This window comes from Trachymyrmex septentrionalis, unplaced genomic scaffold, assembly GCF_001594115.1.
Source record: "Trachymyrmex septentrionalis isolate Tsep2-gDNA-1 unplaced genomic scaffold, Tsep1.0 scaffold29, whole genome shotgun sequence".
Taxonomy (NCBI): domain Eukaryota; kingdom Metazoa; phylum Arthropoda; class Insecta; order Hymenoptera; family Formicidae; genus Trachymyrmex; species Trachymyrmex septentrionalis.
Genome location: NW_017305451.1, coordinates 2,902,966 through 2,918,881, shown reverse-complemented (window position 1 = coordinate 2,918,881; position 15,916 = coordinate 2,902,966). Strand labels below are relative to the sequence as shown.

The 15,916-nt window shown below is 34.3% G+C and overlaps 5 protein-coding genes across 7 annotated transcripts; 3 read left to right on the top strand and 2 right to left on the bottom strand.

The window, feature by feature from the left end:
• The first annotated feature begins 952 nt into the window (after positions 1 to 952).
• On the top strand, positions 953 to 3,645 carry LOC108749492 (guanine deaminase). Of its 2 annotated transcripts, none has more exons than XM_018488255.1 (9): positions 953 to 1,195; positions 1,569 to 1,695; positions 1,794 to 2,063; positions 2,164 to 2,382; positions 2,508 to 2,615; positions 2,703 to 2,810; positions 2,891 to 3,056; positions 3,185 to 3,331; positions 3,410 to 3,645. In XM_018488255.1, the coding sequence occupies exons 2-9, from the start codon at positions 1,600 to 1,602 to the stop codon at positions 3,607 to 3,609; spliced, it is 1,314 nt and encodes a 437-aa protein (XP_018343757.1). In that variant the 5' UTR covers positions 953 to 1,195; positions 1,569 to 1,599; the 3' UTR covers positions 3,610 to 3,645. The 2 variants fall into 2 exon arrangements, with proteins under 2 accessions (XP_018343757.1, XP_018343758.1); XM_018488256.1 differs by having other exon boundaries at positions 1,154 to 1,173.
• Positions 3,646 to 4,009: 364 nt separating this feature from the next.
• On the top strand, positions 4,010 to 5,495 carry LOC108749493 (40S ribosomal protein S2). The gene is made up of 3 exons (XM_018488257.1): positions 4,010 to 4,091; positions 4,390 to 4,741; positions 4,960 to 5,495. Exons 2-3 carry the CDS (start codon positions 4,391 to 4,393, stop codon positions 5,446 to 5,448), a joined length of 840 nt encoding a protein of 279 aa, XP_018343759.1. The 5' UTR covers positions 4,010 to 4,091; position 4,390; the 3' UTR covers positions 5,449 to 5,495.
• Positions 5,496 to 5,987: 492 nt separating this feature from the next.
• LOC108749483 (probable DNA-directed RNA polymerases I and III subunit RPAC2) lies at positions 5,988 to 6,597 on the bottom strand. Its single transcript, XM_018488244.1, has 3 exons — positions 6,517 to 6,597; positions 6,346 to 6,440; positions 5,988 to 6,268 (listed from the first exon to the last, which is right to left on the bottom strand). The coding sequence occupies exons 1-3, from the start codon at positions 6,535 to 6,537 to the stop codon at positions 6,058 to 6,060; spliced, it is 327 nt and encodes a 108-aa protein (XP_018343746.1). The 5' UTR covers positions 6,538 to 6,597; the 3' UTR covers positions 5,988 to 6,057.
• On the top strand, positions 6,348 to 7,948 carry LOC108749482 (growth arrest and DNA damage-inducible proteins-interacting protein 1). 2 transcript variants are annotated; one of them, XM_018488243.1, is made up of 3 exons: positions 6,348 to 6,381; positions 6,825 to 7,327; positions 7,563 to 7,948. In XM_018488243.1, the coding sequence occupies exons 2-3, from the start codon at positions 6,861 to 6,863 to the stop codon at positions 7,879 to 7,881; spliced, it is 786 nt and encodes a 261-aa protein (XP_018343745.1). In that variant the 5' UTR covers positions 6,348 to 6,381; positions 6,825 to 6,860; the 3' UTR covers positions 7,882 to 7,948. The 2 variants fall into 2 exon arrangements, with proteins under 2 accessions (XP_018343745.1, XP_018343744.1); XM_018488242.1 differs by lacking the exon at positions 6,348 to 6,381 and adding an exon at positions 6,606 to 6,687.
• A 117-nt stretch (positions 7,949 to 8,065) lies between these two features.
• Positions 8,066 to 14,207, bottom strand: LOC108749481 (defective pharyngeal development protein 4-like). Its single transcript, XM_018488240.1, has 6 exons — positions 13,885 to 14,207; positions 12,434 to 13,221; positions 11,417 to 11,684; positions 9,404 to 9,649; positions 9,084 to 9,331; positions 8,066 to 9,008 (listed from the first exon to the last, which is right to left on the bottom strand). The coding sequence occupies exons 2-6, from the start codon at positions 13,179 to 13,181 to the stop codon at positions 8,809 to 8,811; spliced, it is 1,710 nt and encodes a 569-aa protein (XP_018343742.1). The 5' UTR covers positions 13,182 to 13,221; positions 13,885 to 14,207; the 3' UTR covers positions 8,066 to 8,808.
• Positions 14,208 to 15,916: the final 1,709 nt, after the last annotated feature.

The window sequence follows — 15,916 nt, the reverse complement described above, 5'->3', positions numbered from 1 at the left end:
TGCCATCAAATTATATTAAAAAGTAATATGATACTGTCTGTATTTTTTTGTATTTCTTTATTGGAACATTTTAATGAGATATTTGAGAACTATTTATTTGAGATTTGTTTTAAACGTTGAAAAATATTCAAGGATATTGCGTTTATTTTGTTAACAGATTATTTTGAAAAAATAAGATAAAGTTTGTATATTAAATGTTTTGAAATATTGAGAAAAGTATTGTTAATAAAGAAGAATTAAAGTATTGTTAATAAAGAAGAATTAAACAAATAATTTGATTACACATTTTGATGCGTTTTAATTTTTTATTGGCACATAAATTATCTTCCTCTCTCTATCATTGACAAGACTGATGTAAAAATTAACTTTCAGATTACGGAAAACAGTAGGAGACAAGAACATTGTTAATAAAATACAAAATAAATCGATTTATTTTTTTTTACCCGTATTCTTTACAATAGAAGAAATATTAAAAATAATTTTATGCAGAAGGTTACGTAATTGTTAAATTTTGAATAACTTGCATTACAATATTAATTTTATTTTTATCATTATTCTGATATTTCGTAGATGTATATACGTATTATATATATTATTTTATAACTTGATAATCAATTTTTATTTATATAATTTTATTTTTTTGTTATGTCAGATTTGATTATTGATGCAATAATTGTAGAAAAAAACATATATGTACATTATTGCTTTTTACTTTTATCGCTGCAGATTATTACTTTGCTTTTATTGTTTTTATAATTCATATTATATATTTTAGTTATCATTAATCGATAATACATGTGTGAGATGAAATTACCAGCATTTGGAGATTTATCGACTATCTATTTTTTTACGAATAGGTATAATAAATTTGCATTTTTTTTACTTTGTTGGTTACTGCAATTTTCAATTAATCATGATGTTGATAATTAACTGTATTATCTTATGTGAACATTTTTATCCATCGAAGCTTATCATGTTTGTTTTTTATCCGATATTGTAGAGATGAAGTATTTATTTTCTAATCTAACTCAGATGACTATAATAGTTAGATCAGCTGTTTTCCGTAACATGGCTGCATCCTTGAAAGACCAACTCAGTTGTGGCATAACAAGATAATCAAGTGATCGAGTTATCTACGATAAAGTTACGAAAACTGTCGCGAAAGCATCGACAGTGAGTCTTGAAAAGTTGCCAAGTAATATTTTATTCACAGACGTTATGAAAATTTTACAGTGTTACTCTGGAAAGAAATTCTTTTTTTCGTTTGTTGTATTCTATATATGAATTCTATAATAAAATAACAAAAGAAAATCATTTGTTAATATATATTTTATAAAATTTTTTTATTAATATATTTATATATCTCATCTATCTTTAATTAAAATTACATAATATTAACAATATATTATGATATATTTAATTTCTAATAAACTATTTAATAAAAGAAATTTAATAATTGTAAAGTAGTGTAACTGTTGTAAAGTGTAAAATTGTAAAAGTTTTTAAAATATCTTGAATGTAATTTTGAAATTAAATAACAATGTATATAATATTTATTTTTGTTTCAGTAATATAAGCATTTATAGAAGATATAGCACAATGACTCGAATCTTTTTTGGTCCATTGATTCAAACAAATGATAAAGAAGAATTAATTATTAAGGAGAACGTTGCTGTATTTGTTCATGATGGCGAAGTATTTAATGATTTAATGATTTAATTTAATACACATTTGTATACAGTATAGTTTATTTAAAATAAAAAATATAATAATTTTACCTATACAATATTTAGATTTTTCAGATTCTGGAGAATTTAAAGATTTGCGAGAGAGAGTATCAGTTTAAACGGAATTGTGGAGAGGATTTTGGAGTTAAAGTTTTATCACATGGTCAGTTTATGGTGCCTGGATTTATCGATGCCCATACTCATGCGGTACAGTTTCCAAATCTTGGACTGGGTTACAACAAAGGTCTTTTGGATTGGCTAGAAGCTTATACCTTTCCACTGGAGAAAAAGTATAGTGATACTGAATTTGCAGAGCGAGTGTTTGAAGCAGTTGTGGTATGTAAAACAATTCTAATTAAGATCACATCATAAAATGTATAATTATTTTAGATATTCTTGTATCTTTTCGTTATGTCTAATATACATGTCATTGCAGAAACGGACTATCAAAATGGGCACAACGACGGCATGTTATTTTGCATCTTTATATGCCGATGCATGTGTAATTCTTGCAAAAAAAACTGCTGAATTAGGTCAACGAGCTTTCATCGGAAAAGTGAACATGAATATTCCGCGTGACGATGGATATTGCGAAAGCACCTTGACGTCAGTTGCAGACACCGTAGATTTTATAAAATCTATTGAGATAATAGGGGTAAACTTGTATTTTATTGCCAACTTTTTATAGATAGACAATCCTAACACCTTCTGTGGCAATTGTGACAATCCTTGTCACAATTAATCACAAAAAAATATTGCATTTCTCCAAACTTGTTGCAGAATCCACTTGTAAAGCCGATCATCACACCAAGATTCGCACTGAGCTGCGACATGGAATTAATGCAACAGCTGGCAGAGATTGCTAAGACGAAAGACATACATATACAGGTATTTTAATTTATTGAACTTGTTTAATATTATGTTAGCAATGTACAGCTATTATTATAAATACAAAGTGTTCCTTATTGTCTGTAGAGTCATGTCTCTGAAAATAAGGACGAGATAATGACAGTGAAACGAACTTTTCCACACCTACCTTCGTACACGGCTGTTTATGATGCTGCTGGCCTTCTTACCAATAAGGTATAATACTTCATTTTCTTAATTTATTAAAAAGCAAATTGAAACAATCATATATAATGTCATCTGGTTCTTTTTCACAGACAGTATTAGCGCATGGAGTCTATCTTGAAGATAGCGAACTTGCTATTCTTAAAGAACGAGGAACAGCTGTAATTCATTGTCCCTCTTCAAATATAAATCTGAAAAGCGGGCTTTGCGATGTACAAAGATTAAAGGCTAACGGTATCAAAGTCGGACTTGGAACAGGTATCGCAAAAGTCTCTTTGTAGAAGTTTTACAATTTAGATATTTAATTTAAAATCTAAATTTTGAATTTCAATTAATATATATGATATAATATATTCATTATATTAAAAATGAATATGTTTTTTTAGATGCTTCAGGTGCAGCTAGTTGCAGTATGCTGAATGAGATGAGATCGGTTTTACAAGTATCAAATTGTTTATCTTTAACGAGAGATAATTATACACCGCTTAATTACAAAGATGTCTTCCATATGGCAACATTGGGAGGTGCTAAAGGTAAAGTTGCATATTAGGAATATTTATATCCATATACAAAACTCTTTACAATTATATTAACATATTGATTGTGTTTAGCACTCGCAATTGATGACAAAATCGGTAATTTGATGGAAGGCAAAGAATTCGATGCTCTTATCGTTGACATGAATGCAGAAGGCAGTTTGTTGGATAATTTTAAAGAATATACACTCGAAGAGAATTTCCAGAGATTTATATATGCCGGCGATGAACGTAATATAGTATCAGTATATGTAAAGGGTAAACAAGTGAAATAAGAACTTTTTTATTTTTACAATATTTTATAAGATAAATTAAAAGACCTATATTTTACATTATTTCTGTACTGTGTTTATACAGTGTAATAAATTGTTACACATAATGAATAAAAATCTGTTTTTTTTTACTTCTCTTCCAGAAACATTTTTTATTCTGAAATTATATTTCATTTGCATATTTTGGAATAATAGAATATTTCTTTAAATTTTTTTTATTGAACATTAAATATATTTTATTTACTTTTTTTAATTTTCTGTTTTAAATATTATTTTACAATTATCACTTAGTTAATGGTATGATAAATTTTTATTTTGTATAATAAATCTAAATGTCGAATCCGTTACTGGATAAGAACGCGCCATTTTTTAAATATCGGATATTACGTCTGTAGGAGGCGCCATCTCGAAGGCATATTAATTTCTTATTTCCACCTCGTGTTTCCGGTTCTTCTGTGATTTTCGAGGAAAGGGAAAGAAGTAACGTGAGTATATTTCAGAAAGTCTTCATTTTTTTTTATCATTTTTGCATATTTTTCGTTTATCTGTACAAAACATTAAAACTATGGATATTCTAATATGAATACTTTTATCGCATTTCTTAATATTTCATCAAATACGGTACGTCGGCTTCGCCTGCCTAGGGTTACCCAGGTTTGCCATTGCAAATTTCAATATTAAAAATATGTGCATAGTAATTATTAACTTTTAATAAGATTGAAATTTAGGATATATTATATGTGACATTTCTGATCAAATTTATCATGAATTTTTTTATTACAGAATGGCGGACGCTGCTCCAGCCGCACGCGGTGGCTTTCGTGGAGGTTTCGGTTCTCGCGGAGCGGGAGGTGATCGCGGAGGCCTGAGAGGTCGAGGTGGTAGAGGTAGAGGCAGAGGACGCGGTCGTGGACGTGGCAAGGAGGATAGCAAAGAATGGGTCCCTGTTACCAAGCTGGGTCGTCTAGTCAGAGATGGCAAGATTCAGTCTCTCGAGCACATCTACTTGTTCTCTTTACCCATCAAGGAATATGAAATCATCGATAAATTTCTTGGACCAGATCTAAAGGACGAGGTTCTAAAAATCATGCCTGTACAGAAGCAAACACGTGCTGGTCAACGTACACGGTTCAAGGTAAACTTTCTTTTATTTTTTTCAAGTTCCAGTTCTATCAATGTAAAATAAATTTTAATCTTGACTTAATTTGCTATTTATATCTAATTCTTATATTCTAATTCTTTCTAAGAATTAGAAAAAGATAGAGTAAATTGAACCTAGAAAAACTAATTAAAAAGTAGCTAGAATATAAAATTTTAGAGAGACAAGAGTATTTAAAATGTAACATTTTATAGGCTTTCGTTGCCATCGGAGACAGCAATGGACATATTGGACTGGGAGTAAAATGCTCCAAGGAAGTAGCCACTGCGATTCGCGGTGCTATTATTTTGGCTAAGTTGTCCGTTGTACCAGTTCGACGTGGTTACTGGGGTAACAAGATCGGCAAGCCGCATACGGTGCCATGTAAGGTAACCGGCAAGTGCGGTTCCGTACAGGTGCGTCTAATACCTGCACCCAGAGGTACTGGCATCGTATCCGCCCCAGTTCCCAAAAAGCTTCTTCAGATGGCTGGTATCGAGGACTGCTATACCTCAGCTAGAGGATCAACCTGCACACTTGGTAACTTTGCCAAGGCCACTTACGCTGCGATCGCCAAGACTTACGCGTATCTGACGCCCGACTTATGGAAAGAGCAAGCTCTGGCTAAGGCACCGTATCAAGAATTTGCTGATTACCTATCCAAAACTCACAAAGGAGGCGCGAGAGCGGCCGAAGTTGTCTAAATAAACATCTAGCCTCTGTGAAAGCGCTTTGAAAAATTATAAAACAATTCTTTTTTTTTTTTCCTCCCAATCTCTTGCCTCCTAGGAACCTAACACTTCCTATTTTCATTTCGTTGAGCAAAATAGATAGAAACTAATAGACAATAGGTACTGGAACTACAATCAGTGTTGTACGTATCATCACAGAATATATTGATACATGTACATTATATTAACACTAAAACGATTAATGGTCATTATAGCTCTGTTAATCATTTTAATTATTTTTTTATAACATACAATACAGAATATTAAGAATATGAAAATATAACTCAAATAGTATCAAAATAACTTTTCTAACTGAAAACAAAAATAGGAAATTATCAAATTGCTATCTTTGATAATTTTAACAAAATTCTATCAATTGTTTTAATGTAAACTATTTAGTATATATATATTATATATATAGGTACATATAATTAATAAAAACCATCCAAGTTTTTTAATTATTCAATTTGTTTTATTAAGAAGCTTAGACGCTATGCCTTCAAACAAACTTTTAATTCTTGGTTAGTAAAAGTTGTAAAAACTTATTTATAATATATTAAGAATCTAAAAAAAATGACAGTGTTATGTAGTATCCACAGAGTCTTCTTTCGTAGCTTTATGTTTTTCGTAGGCTTTATTAAATGTCTCGATTGTGTGATCACACATTTTCTCAAGATCTTGGAGGCCCCGTTTCAATACTTGGATTACATTTTCACCGGTTGTTTGGATGTTCAAGTGCACCCTCTTTTCTGCAGGATGCGGCACAGTGTGACCGCATATTTTCACGCCTGGACTGCAAGAAAAATTGGAAGAATAAAAATATAATATTACACGATGAAACTATATTCATAAATTTTAAATGATACGTACTATTCATTTATCACAGAAGCGAGCGCATTTCCCAAGGTATGCCCCTCGTCTTCGAAGACAAAAGTCCCGTATGTTTCCCCGTGATTCCCCGGTAACTGCATTCACAATAAAAAATTGAATAATTTTTTGTTTAGCTTTCCCACTAATTAATATTATCAATTATCATATTACCCTCGAGAGACGTTTCGCCATCGCGATTGTGCCGTTTGAATCACGCTTTCAATATCCTAACCTAAGCAAACTAGCAAATTGATAACTCGCACGAGCTCAACAACACTAATTCGGATAGGTTATATTCTCGTAAACATAATTGTGATTTCTTCGAAAGTACTGCTCTTGCACGTACGTATTATGTACTGTCTCTCACGAGTGCACGTAACAGCTGATAATTTTCACACCCCAGTTTCTTCTGTCATTTCATGTATCTTTATTTTAATCATCTTGATCTAACTCGATCTAAACTTAACCTAAATTTGTAGCGATCCTGTGATTCCTGAGTACGTTTCGTCATTCCGATGAGTCTAAGACGATGGATCTGCGATGTTATTGTTCAACGGAATGTGCGATTCCAAGGCGCCGTCGTCGGTCGTTTCCTCGCCACAGAGGCGAAGGACAAAGCTGTCGACATAACTGCTGCTGACGAGCAGCCAATATATTCGAACGACCCCCTGTACCAGAAGGAGCTTACCGAGAAGCGAAATAAGTCCCGGCTGAATCCGGAGCACAGGAATATACTTATGGGCAAGCCTCCTTACGAGCAGCCTATTGAGTGGTATCACAATACAGTAAAATACAAGAAGCGTATGTTAGGTAGATATGGATTCGAAGGCAACAAGGAGCCAGTCGGGTTTGCATGGCCCACGCCAGAAGAGGTCAAGATCTTGCAGGAGTACGAGAGAGTCGCCTTTCCAGTATCCCTTCAAGAGAGATGGAAGAAGCTGAAGGAGAAAAAACGGATAAAGGCTGAGAAGGTTAAAGCAAGGCATGTCTATCAGTTTAACCTGGCTGCGTTCATAAATGTAAAAAGAAGCTTTGCAATTGTTGTAAAATTTTTTAATATAGTTAATCTTGCCCTTTGTTCCTTATTGGATCTAAATGTATAAACCAATTATATTAAAGAATTTTACAGTTGTAAAGATGCTGTCTCTGCTGAATGCAGTTACTATCTGCAAGTTTACAATTTTGGAACAGCATATTAATGTGTGATGTGTTTGTAGGGAAGCTGAAATAGCCGAAAAATTATTGAAGATAGACCAATGGACGGCCGAGCTGAACGCAAGGGTCGCTAAGAAGGAAGCCGAAATGGAGGCTGCTAGATTGCGCAAGGCGCGCTTAATGGAGGAGATCAGAAAACACTTTGGCTTCAAGATCTCGCCTCACGATGAGAGATTTAAGACGATGCTGGAGCAAAAAGAGAAGGAGGAAAGAAAACAGAAAAAGGAAGCTAAGAAGAAGGCGAAGGAGGAAAAATTAAAGAGCATGATCCAAAAAATGAATCAAGGACAAGAAACCGATTCAACGAAATCTGTAGAATAGTTACGTTTTCTTTCGTAAAGTATAAAACGTTCTAAATATAGCTAATAAATTTATAATTCATTAGAGTTCTCTTTTAGATGCTTATTTCAAGGCTGAATGTACAGCCAATACAATTAAACCACGTAACATTTTTCTTTACATTTTATTTAAGCAATCAGCGTTTTCATATCTCAACGCTAGACATCGCGAAGTGAACTCGGCTTTGATCAAAAGATATCCAAATGCCTTTCTCTACATTATTAGAAGTTTATCTTTATAGTAGAAACTTTCCAACGGGCACTTCGCGCTTATTCTGGCGAGAGTATAAAATCTCAAGGACAATATACACATACGTAATGATATAAATATCATACTTTTTTTTACTAATACAAAAACATTACACACTGTTTCGCAAAAGACTAGAAGAAATTTTAATGCATAGTTGATAAATAATGCTCCTCTTTAAGACACTTAACCAGGCACACGTTGGACGATATGTAATTACGTTATTTATTTTCTGATCTCACTCCGGCCACTCTAAAGTTCTTCGGTGATTATCAAATCCTCGAACTACCTTACATTTGAGAAACAAGATTTTCTCGTATTTGTACCGTGCTTGACTCGTTATCCATTCATTAAGCATATCAATTAACTGGTTCAGCTGATTCAATTAAGTTTCTAGTTAATCTAGCAGCCGCGTCGAATAAAACGATCGAACATTTCGCGTCATTGTGAAAAATTTCTCGAATAAGATCAGCTTCTCGTCATCGTACAGTTCTCGTTGGCCCGATCGCTGTTGACAGGCGATTTTCTCTGCGAGTTTTCCCGCTCTGAGACATTCTTCTCGGTTTCGGCAACGTCGCGAATCGGCTGGTTATCATACGATCGCGCGTTCTGTATCTGAAGTTCGTCAATCACAATAAGATGGACTTTGTTGTCCTCTGTGTGTCAGGCGGATTGCAGCTGCGACGGCGACGTCAATTCATAAAATTGAAAGCTGAGCTCCTCGCCGAAGAGATTTTCCGATCCTATAATCTCGGGATCGACCACATTTAAACCCAGGGTAGTCGGATCCGTGACTAGATATCCCTCACTTACGAGTCCGCATTCCTCGGCGACGACCTCTTTAGATACCGGGTTCAGAAAATCTGCAATAAATTTCATAATTCGTCAATGGCGAGTCAATCTCTTCCTGAAAGAAAAATTAATTACAATATCCTCACCACTTTCCTTGAAGGAGCATTGGAGCGAATCCGTTTGTTGCTCCGTCGTCTGGTCGTTCTGTTGACCTGCCTCGGAATCGTTCACCATGGGAACTAAATACTGCACTTCCACTTGGCGTTTTATTCCGTTGAGTATTTGCTCAGCGGAATGCTCGAGCGTCACAGAATTCAGTATATCATCCGCATCCTCTTCGGAATTCGGCTGCGTGATGCTTGCCGTCGCAGCTTCCACCTCGTCCATGATTTGGCTGTAATGTTAAGCATGTTTCAGTAATGTGAAGAAATAATTTTACAAAATTTTACGAGGAATAGACGTTTACCTGATGATCTTGTTACTCCGGGATTCTTCAGACTCATTTTGTGCTACTTGTGTTTGTGTAGTATTTGTCAAACTAGTAACTGGCAATGGACGAGGTCTGCAATCGCCACGATTCGCGATCGCCCAAAGGTGACCCGCTCCATGAGTCGCCTTCGATCCTTTCCTGAAGTGCGGATTTATTGAGAGATTGTGTCGGACGGAGTTCTTCCAGCGATCATCGTTGCTTTTATAGTAAGGAAAATGCTCACTGAAAACGACAAATATCTTTTCGATTTTAATTATACAAATTAAACGATTCATATTTTTATTCAAAATAAAAGTTTTTTTTGAATAATTCAATAAAGTGCTTGCAGGAGTTACTATGATCATTTTACGTAGGCAAATCGACGGGAACATGATTAAGGATAATACACATAAAAACGCATGGCGGTAATTTGCGTCCCTACGAAACTAATTTCCTTCACCTGCTCGTAGCGATGTCACGGTGCGTTACGCACCCTCTCTTCGCGATTAATTTCACGAGTTTCGGTGGAAAATGAGAAACATTTAAGCCAAGGGTGCATTTGAAATGCTAAATGGTGCATTTACTCGCTCCACTGATCACGATGATCGCAATGAAAGTTGTCACTTTCACCAACAGTTTAATGAATCTGTTCTAAGAGCCGGTTGTTCCATCTTCAAATAAACTATATGGTAATTTATCTATTGGATAAACAAAAGAGTGAAAGAACATAAAAGTGTAAGAGAATAAGACAGTGAACTGAAGTTTACCAAAAGATGGAACAACCCAGCCTAAATCATATTTGCATATCGGTGTGATAAAAATAATATTCTTAACACATACCCGCTAACTATGATTTCAAGATGCAATACTATTGTAAAATATTCTTTAATATGATTGATTTTGTCTTCACAACTCTAAATGTATAAATCGTTATAATCGTGTTAATCATATACTAAAAAAAAAAAATGATATGTCAACAGCATTATCTGAATTAAAACTAATTTTGTTAATTAAATAAACACCATTAATGAAGTACTTATGTTCTTATTTTAATAAAATTTAATTTATTCATTAATACTGTTGTTAAATCAATATTTATTAATTATTTTTAATTAAAATAATGCTATTAAAACATTTTTTTTTAGTGTATTAAAAAATTTTATAATAGTTGCAAAGTTGCTTTTTGCCATTGATAATCTTGAATAAGGCAAAAAAAATGTGAAAATAAAATTATGATTTTTAATATTATACATGTTATATTTATAGGCTTTATTTGTGTATATATAATATTTGTGTATATTATTTATAGTCTGCCTCTTTGTAGAGTAACCGGAGATATTTCTTTTGACTCATTTGTTCGAGCGGCGCCATACGCGGCTGAATGATTTATATATATATATATATTTTCCAAGGAGCTCGAACAGCGATCGAACAGGTGAAGGCACAGGAGCAGTAAATTGTGCGCATTCGTGTTGAGGGCTGCAACGAAGGATAGCTGAAGGGTGAGGAGTTAGTGCCAGGTGGTGCCAAGCAATGGGGGCAGTGGTACCAATGGGTACCATCTAGAAGTAGCCCACCCCCGTCGACCCACCCCCAACCAGCGGGCCACGTTCGTGTAAATTCGTAGAAAACCCCTTGCGCGTCTAATACGCAACTAAGAAAGACACTCCGTCCGTTTCGAATAAAACTTGTAAATATTTTTCTCTCGAAGGGTCAACTTATCAGTTTTAATCAATGGAATGTTTTATTTTAATTTGTGATTCCGTTTAAAATTAAGAATTAAAAAATAGGTATATAAAAAATATATACAAGAATAAATTGAAAGAAATATATTTTAATTGGTATGTTTAATTAGATATTTAATTGAAAGGTTATGAAGGAAAGATTGTAGAGAAAGTATACGAAGCTTATAGCATGCCGATCATAGACAATAAATGTGGAGTTGCAATATATAAGTAAATAATAAATCAAAGTTTTGACTAAATAATAATAAATTTCCTGCCAACTTACGAAATCCATTGATAAATCGCGGAAACAGTGAGCTCGCCTCTTTCCTGTAGCGCGTGTTCTATCAATTCCGTATAAGTAAAGGGTGGCTTCTTTGGCCCATTAGATCGCGCAGACGAGAAATTTCGGTTCTCGTTTCCGTTGGCGGGATAAGTCGCCTGGTTTACATCCTGTCGATATGTCGACGAATTTTCGTGACTGCCATATCCTCTCTTGACGTCGTTGGCGTAATTGGAGCCATGCGACCTTCCGTTCGGTTTATTCTTATTGCCTGAAAATGCGCAATTAGCCACCGAACCGTTTTATTAACTGAGATATATTAACGGAATATACGTATTTTTAAATTCGTAATTTAATTAAATAATGAAATTTTTGAAGACTATTCCTGGTGAAAAAGTTTCTCAAAATTTTCGCATGAATAAGGAACTTTTGAAAAAAACTGAGAGTCTTATATATTTTCTTAGAACTTTTTATATGTATATGTGAAATAGTTTCTATAATTTGTGAAAAATACCTTAAACTTTTTCAGATTTTACAAAATTATATCAGAAATTATAAAATGAATCATAGAATACTTCAGAATGTACATATATGAAGATTTCTAAAAAAGACATACAGATTTTCTGTATAAAAAAATCTGAAAAATTGTCTAAAAAATTATAAAGCTATTCAGAAATTCTAAAAAATTTGGAAATTTATATAAACATTCTAAAAAGAATTTTCATTAACACCATTTACTACCGTTTCGAAAATAGTCGCAAGTAGAAAATTTCGCGATTCATTTTATCGATCGATCTAAAGATAATTTTTTTTTAATAACAAGAACTTTATTTAGCTCCAATTTCATTTAATTTAAATAAAGATTTATAATAAAGTTAGAACTAAATAAAGTTTTTAATTCTAAAACCAAAGCATACGATATCTCTTTATCTTCTTTCATCTCTTTTTTTATCTTTCTTTAACTTTAATATTCGTGAAAGCGTTGATACGAATATTTATTTTGTATTGCACTTTTCTCACCATAATAATTATTCTTCGTTGTCGCGGTAGGCCCCATAGTGCATCTATCATCCGCGGCTTCAATGAATGAGTCCAGTTTAAAGTCCAACAACCACGACAAATTTCCATTCTCCTGATCCTCGAATTGCTGTTGCTGTTGCTGTTGCTGATTATTGCTTGTCGTTCCTTTATTTTGCTGCGGGTTCAGATTGGCAAGCGAAATTACGGGGGCGGCGACCGGTTCCCAATAATTCATCGATACTGCCGGCTGATAATGAAGCTCTTCAATATAGGTTTCCGTAGGATGACGCTCAGCACATCCAGATGTGTTTGACGAGGATGAGGTTGATGAAATTGAAGACAACGACGAGGAAGACGAAGTCACGAGAATGTCCACATTCTGCTGTTGTTCTAGCTCCGACATGGTCGTCCAAGTGCAGTTTGTGCCATCCACCAGCAATACTTCCAGACGTGCCACCTGCGATTCCTCGACGACTTCCTGGGCGGACATCGGCGAGAAGAGTGCCGCCGCGTTGGTGATGATGTCGTTTGATGTAGCCACTAGCTCCACCGGCGTCTCCAGTTCCTCGAGATAGTGTTTGCGACTTGTCTGACGGACTTCATCGCAGAAGCTGTCAATGTCCAACTCATCAAAAATCTTTCGTTTAGAGCCGTCGACCTCCAAGTCGTCGAAGATCTTCCGTTTGGCGGAGGCACAGCACTGACTCTCGGTAACCTCGCCAGCATTCCCTGACGATGGCCCGATCATCTTGTCGGCCTTCAAGCTGCTAGCAAGTCAGCGGATAGGCCTATTAAAAATATGCAAAATAATAAATAAACAAAAGGAATTATTTATATAGAACGGGGCTTTTTTATATATTTCTTGCGATAATATTTCTGAATAGAATAAGTTGATTATTTAAAGATTATGCTCTCAAAGAGCAATCATGATTGTATAATGTAATTATAAGCACATCACTGCAAAGAGATATTGTTTGTTATCGTAAATTTCAAATTGTATTATTTTAAAGTTGAAACAGAATAGTCCTGCCTTATCCTATAAACAAAAGGAAGAAGCAGAAATTTTAGCCTTGTAAAATTAAAAATAAAAAACTAAATTTCTAAGATAAAATATTGAAAATTGAGATTAAAAATCTAGCGTTCCAGAATTAAAATATACAAAATATATAAATTCCTATTAATTTAAATAAACGACTCCATTTTTTTAAATCTACTTACTTTTCGCAAAATAAAAAAATCAGCAAAGCTAACTGGTACGTTAAATAATTCTCCATTTGGAAAATAATTATTCTGACGTTTGTGTGCAATATTAGCTACAAGCTAAAAACAAGCGTGATGTATAATTATAAAGTATTCCTCTCGGTCTGATCCTGTTGGTTATACAAAGCTTATTTTGCGACACACGAATTCAATAAACATCGCCGTGTGAAAAACGCGAAAACGTCTCATACCTTGCTCCCGTTTGCTGTGTTTATTCGTTTTTTTTCACGCGAGGTGCCCTGAAATATTCTACGTTCTTCTATCTCAACCGAATTCGTCGCGAGATCATCATTGAAGACTAGGAATGCGCGAAAAAACTTTCAGCTCCGTTTTTTTTTTTCGTTTCAACTTCAGACACGCTCCGTCATACCGCGATTCATGCGCGGCTTTCCGCCCCGCGTTCACCGTGCACGTCCAGCGCGGGATACGCTTCCGAAATGAGCCGTCCGATTATTTTTTTTCTCCCCGTATCGTCGTAATCGAGCGCCCGCGGAGCGCGTCCGTCACAGCCGTGTGCGCGCCGCTCGTTTGTCTCGAACGTCGGCTGTCCCGCGCCACGCGCGCTGCGCATGCGCACTTCCGACGATGGGTACAGTCATGGGCAAAAGCAGCCGATGACCGAACTGCACTCGAGCTACCCCCACGATGACTATTGTCGCGTTGTTCCGTCCAGCGATTAGCCGATCGTTCAAATAGGTGCAGGAATGGTGCAGTGCAGTTACGCTTGTGAGGTTCTATTTGTCAAACTTTGCATTTTTTATTTTTTTTCTTTTTCCTGCAGTATTTTGTTAATAGAATTATCACTATTTTTTAATATTACGTAAGAAGAACGATTAGATTAAGAATACATTGTATAGTTATAATATTTACTTTAAATAATTCTATCAAGTGAATTATTTGATAATTAACGGAATTTTATTGAAGTGGAATATGACTTTAAAATATTCATATATTAACTGAAATTTATGTATTTAAAAATAAATAAATTTCTGTTAATTTTTTATTAGATTTCTTAATTAAGAAACAATTTCTTTTGATTTTATCTTTATTTCTAGTAAAATAAGACAATATAATAAGAGTAAGAATGTATAACTTTACACATTAAAAATTGTTGCGTACTGAAATTACAGACGGCGTTTTTGTTCTTGATTGTATGCGATGTATGTGATATCCGAGAAGTGCAAATTAATAGTATCTGTTTTTCTGGACATCTCATCTACATATTACATGAAAGTTTTAAAACAAACTGATAAATATAATACATGATGAAAGCAACGAGAAATTTTTCGGAGTTACTTTGGGAGCTATTATTATATGAAAGGAAGAAAAAGATACAAAAAGAAGACATTTAAAGTGGGATAAGCATCCATAGAAAAAGGTACTTTCCATTCGTTAAAGTTCATACTATTTCGATATCTAAATTATTCATTTTCAAGAAAAGCTCTAATTTTCTGCGACAAGGTCAAGGTAACGCGCACGACCGAGAAAGGCAATTTATCACTTACCGTTTTTGCACGGACTGTCGCGCGAAAAATACTATTTTTCATATGGAGTATACTGCGTAGGGACGTGACATCAATTCACGGGGCCCCGCCCCTACTGAGATAGCGCGGTAATGAACCGATAAGAAGGCGATCGCGAATTGGAAAAAGAAATAGAAGATCGGGAATTATAACAAACATTGAAATAAATTGGAATTTTCTGAAACGAGACCGGAGAGACGAAGATTGCGATGACATTCACACTTATTTTCAAGTCTTTCAGCATTTTTTGCATTAATTTTTGAAATTGTTTCAAGCACGATCTCAAAATCATGGTGGTTTTGTTGGAATCATAAATATAAATAATGATTTTAAATTTAAATATATAAATTTATAATAAATTTATAATAAATCTCAAGTACGAATAATATATAAAGTAAATATAAAAAAATGTTACGCACGGGTCTAGACAAAAAAGCCACTATCTCGAGAACAGTGACAGATATGATAAAATTCCACAGTACCATTTCGATTCTTCTCAACAAGAGCTATGAAAAAAGTCCTATGCGTCGAAGCCATATCTATCACCGTTATTGAGAAAACAATCTCCCAACGTTTATTAGACTTACGCATAATTTTTTTGTAAAAGAGTGTAAAAAGATCGGAATATAATACATTTTCAAAACTGACAGGTAGTCCTTAGGTAGGCAAAGAGAGAGAGAGAGAGAGAGAGAGAGAGGAG

Coding starts and splice junctions, on each gene's coding strand:
- LOC108749481 (XM_018488240.1), bottom strand. CDS start 13,181: ATGATCGGGCCATCGTCAGGGAATGCTGGCGAGGTTACCGAGAGTCAG. Junction 9,650..11,416: donor GCGATTTATCAATGGATTTC/GTAAGTTGGCAG, acceptor TGTCGTTTTCAG/TGAGCATTTTCCTTACTATA. Junction 9,332..9,403: donor CGGAGTAACAAGATCATCAG/GTAAACGTCTAT, acceptor TTAACATTACAG/CCAAATCATGGACGAGGTGG.
- LOC108749492 (XM_018488255.1), top strand. CDS start 1,600: ATGACTCGAATCTTTTTTGGTCCATTGATTCAAACAAATGATAAAGAA. Junction 2,811..2,890: donor CTGGCCTTCTTACCAATAAG/GTATAATACTTC, acceptor TCTTTTTCACAG/ACAGTATTAGCGCATGGAGT. Junction 3,057..3,184: donor CAAAGTCGGACTTGGAACAG/GTATCGCAAAAG, acceptor ATGTTTTTTTAG/ATGCTTCAGGTGCAGCTAGT.
- LOC108749482 (XM_018488243.1), top strand. CDS start 6,861: ATGAGTCTAAGACGATGGATCTGCGATGTTATTGTTCAACGGAATGTG. Junction 7,328..7,562: donor GCTGAGAAGGTTAAAGCAAG/GCATGTCTATCA, acceptor ATGTGTTTGTAG/GGAAGCTGAAATAGCCGAAA.
- LOC108749493 (XM_018488257.1), top strand. CDS start 4,391: ATGGCGGACGCTGCTCCAGCCGCACGCGGTGGCTTTCGTGGAGGTTTC. Junction 4,742..4,959: donor GTCAACGTACACGGTTCAAG/GTAAACTTTCTT, acceptor AACATTTTATAG/GCTTTCGTTGCCATCGGAGA.
- LOC108749483 (XM_018488244.1), bottom strand. CDS start 6,537: ATGGCGAAACGTCTCTCGAGG. Junction 6,441..6,516: donor TGGCGAAACGTCTCTCGAGG/GTAATATGATAA, acceptor TTGTGAATGCAG/TTACCGGGGAATCACGGGGA. Junction 6,269..6,345: donor GCTTCTGTGATAAATGAATA/GTACGTATCATT, acceptor TTTTTCTTGCAG/TCCAGGCGTGAAAATATGCG.